The sequence below is a fragment of the Penaeus monodon genome, chromosome 11, assembly GCF_015228065.2.
Source record: "Penaeus monodon isolate SGIC_2016 chromosome 11, NSTDA_Pmon_1, whole genome shotgun sequence".
Lineage (NCBI taxonomy): Eukaryota > Metazoa > Arthropoda > Malacostraca > Decapoda > Penaeidae > Penaeus > Penaeus monodon.
Genome location: NC_051396.1, coordinates 32446513 through 32449012, shown reverse-complemented (window position 1 = coordinate 32449012; position 2500 = coordinate 32446513). Strand labels below are relative to the sequence as shown.

Below are 2500 nucleotides of genomic sequence, written 5' to 3'. Positions count from 1 at the left end.
AAAACCTAAGGTAGTATCTTGATGATTTTTTATTATTATTATTATTATTATTGTTATTATTATTATTATCATCAAATGTGACTTCAAAGATTGTTTTGTCTGGTCTAGCTTACAATTAGAAAGACGAGCTTCATAAGTTGCCAAGAATTTCTAACTCTATTAACACAATGACAAAGGATTTGTTTTATCCCCAGTATTCTTTGTGCATTTTGTTACAAACAAATAGCTCCACATATGCTCAGCCACCAAAGAATCTATCAGCAGACCCTAGAGACTGCGCCTAATTTCCACATTCCTTGAATTTGTGGGAAAATGTGTTTTTCTTTCTAATTCTATTAATATTGATACTGTTATTATTCTTATCTTATTGCTAATAAAGTATTACTAATATTTAAGACAATAAAATAATATAAAAAAAAGCTTTCCAGAAGTTAAGGAAAAGGGTAAACAGGTGAGATGGCTAGGACTAATAACTGACTCCTTGGTGACTAAGCACTTGTAGAGTCATCTATGTGTAAAGGCAATAAATGAAATTTTATTACAGTGAGCATTCTTGCCATCTGAGCCAACTGGGTTAAGTAATATTTTTTATGCTTAACTTATAGACTTTATCTTATAACCAACAAAATGTGACAGTGCCAGATTTCCCCATTCCTTGAATTTGCAGGAAAACCAATTATTTTCTTATGTAATTAATGTCAATACTGTTATTATTACTATTGCTGGTGAGACTATGTTTACCATAACATTATTAAAATACAAATAACACTAAAAGCAATAAAATAATAAAACACGTTTCCATAACTCTAGGAAACAGGTGAACAGGTGAGATAGGCAGGACAAATAGTTGATTTTTTGGTGACTATATACATCCATATGTTTACACAATGATATTAATAGAATGCATTTGTGCCATCTGCAGTAGTGGGTTAATATTTTGATTGTGTTCAAAGCCGTTGGGAAAAACTGTCATTTTGTACATAGGCATACAGATAATTAGTGAAAAATGATGTTACTAGTTTTTTAACTTCTGTATTTATACTGTTATTAGAGAACTGATTATTACAAATCTTATAAGATATCTTTTAAACTTACAAGGAAAACTCTGAAAGCATGCAGCCTTGCTTCATTAAAAAAATAACTAATTTTATAAATAAAGCAATGCCAAAAATATTTTAACTCTCTTGACTCTCGCTCATACACTTCTATTCACTTCCCATTTCCTTGTCTGTCTCTAAATTTTTCTAACTACTGCAGTCCTATCTCTCTTACTTTTCAACAGAATGTAATGAGTTACCTGTTCAGCAATCCCATAAGTAATTTTTTTCTTTTGACAGACGGCCTTATAAGGCACTCAAGCACAAGTGCTTATTCTTGTCTGTTATGCATTGAATAGTTTAGTCAAATTCATTATTCATTTTTTTCACTTCTCCCACCTTTCCCTCTAACTTTCCACTCTATTATTTAGAAGATCAAAAAAACTTACACTCAAAGGATGAAGCCTTTCATCAAATATATCCAGAATGCGGTTATCAGCACGATTTCTGATGTGGTAATAGATGGCCAGTGCAACACACTTTATTGTGTTCTTCAAGTTGGGCTGCGACACAGTTGAGTCATCCAGGTAGATGGTTGAGCAGGAGGAAGATTTCTTGAGGGTACGTCCATCTTCCAACTGTAAATCAGATAGGGATAGACCTTATATTTCTGTTCCATGTAGATAAACATGTGAATGCAAATAATGGTGTATTTATGTGTGCCTACGGAAACAAAGTTTGTAAAGATAAATTTAAAGAAACTACTAAGGCATTACTCTGACTTAAAATGGGAGATAGCATCTGTTGACCTGATGGTAATAAAACAGAAAACTCTGGCTCACTGCAATGCCCCCTAGTAGGGTAACATTGTGCCCAAAGAGCTAATAGTAATAACTCTAATGTTATTCTTAGCAACTACTAAAATGTTATAAAAGGCAACCTTGAGTCCTTCGGCTTTGTATTCACTCACTTGTCAGTAGTGTCTTTCCCTACCTGTAATAACTTGCATGTATCCATTATATAACTTATCTTATTTCTGTTGTTAAACCCATATATATATATATATATATATATATATATATATATATATATATATATATATATATATATATATATATATATATATATATATAAACACTAATTACTGTATGATATTTTTCTGTACTAAATATGTCTTCTATTTCTACAATCTGTATTTTAGCACTAGTTTCTACCATTTGTGAAAAAACCTCTTTCAATATTTAACATCTGAAGAAAAAACTGGATAGGTAACTGATCCAATAAAAATCTATAAAACTTTGTACATGAAACTAATACTAACTATTAAGACAAAGAAATCAGTATCACTTACATGACTTCTACTTCTTCTTCTGACTAGTCCATCTGCAACACAAAGTTAGAAGATAAATGTAAGATCTCAAAATATTTTTTATAACAATGCACATACCAATAGAAGAAGAAGA

At 30.9% G+C, this 2500-nt stretch overlaps 1 protein-coding gene across 1 annotated transcript in view; it reads right to left on the bottom strand.

Moving 5' to 3' along the window:
- The window catches only part of LOC119578927 (cyclin-Y-like), a gene marked incomplete at its 3' end in the record, with an annotated part of 21687 nt that overhangs the window by 15544 nt on the left and 3643 nt on the right, over window positions 1-2500 (bottom strand). Inside the window, 2 exon segments of the mRNA XM_037926602.1 lie at window positions 1487-1675; window positions 2389-2420. Coding sequence (XP_037782530.1) covers window positions 1487-1675; window positions 2389-2420 — 221 coding nt within the window.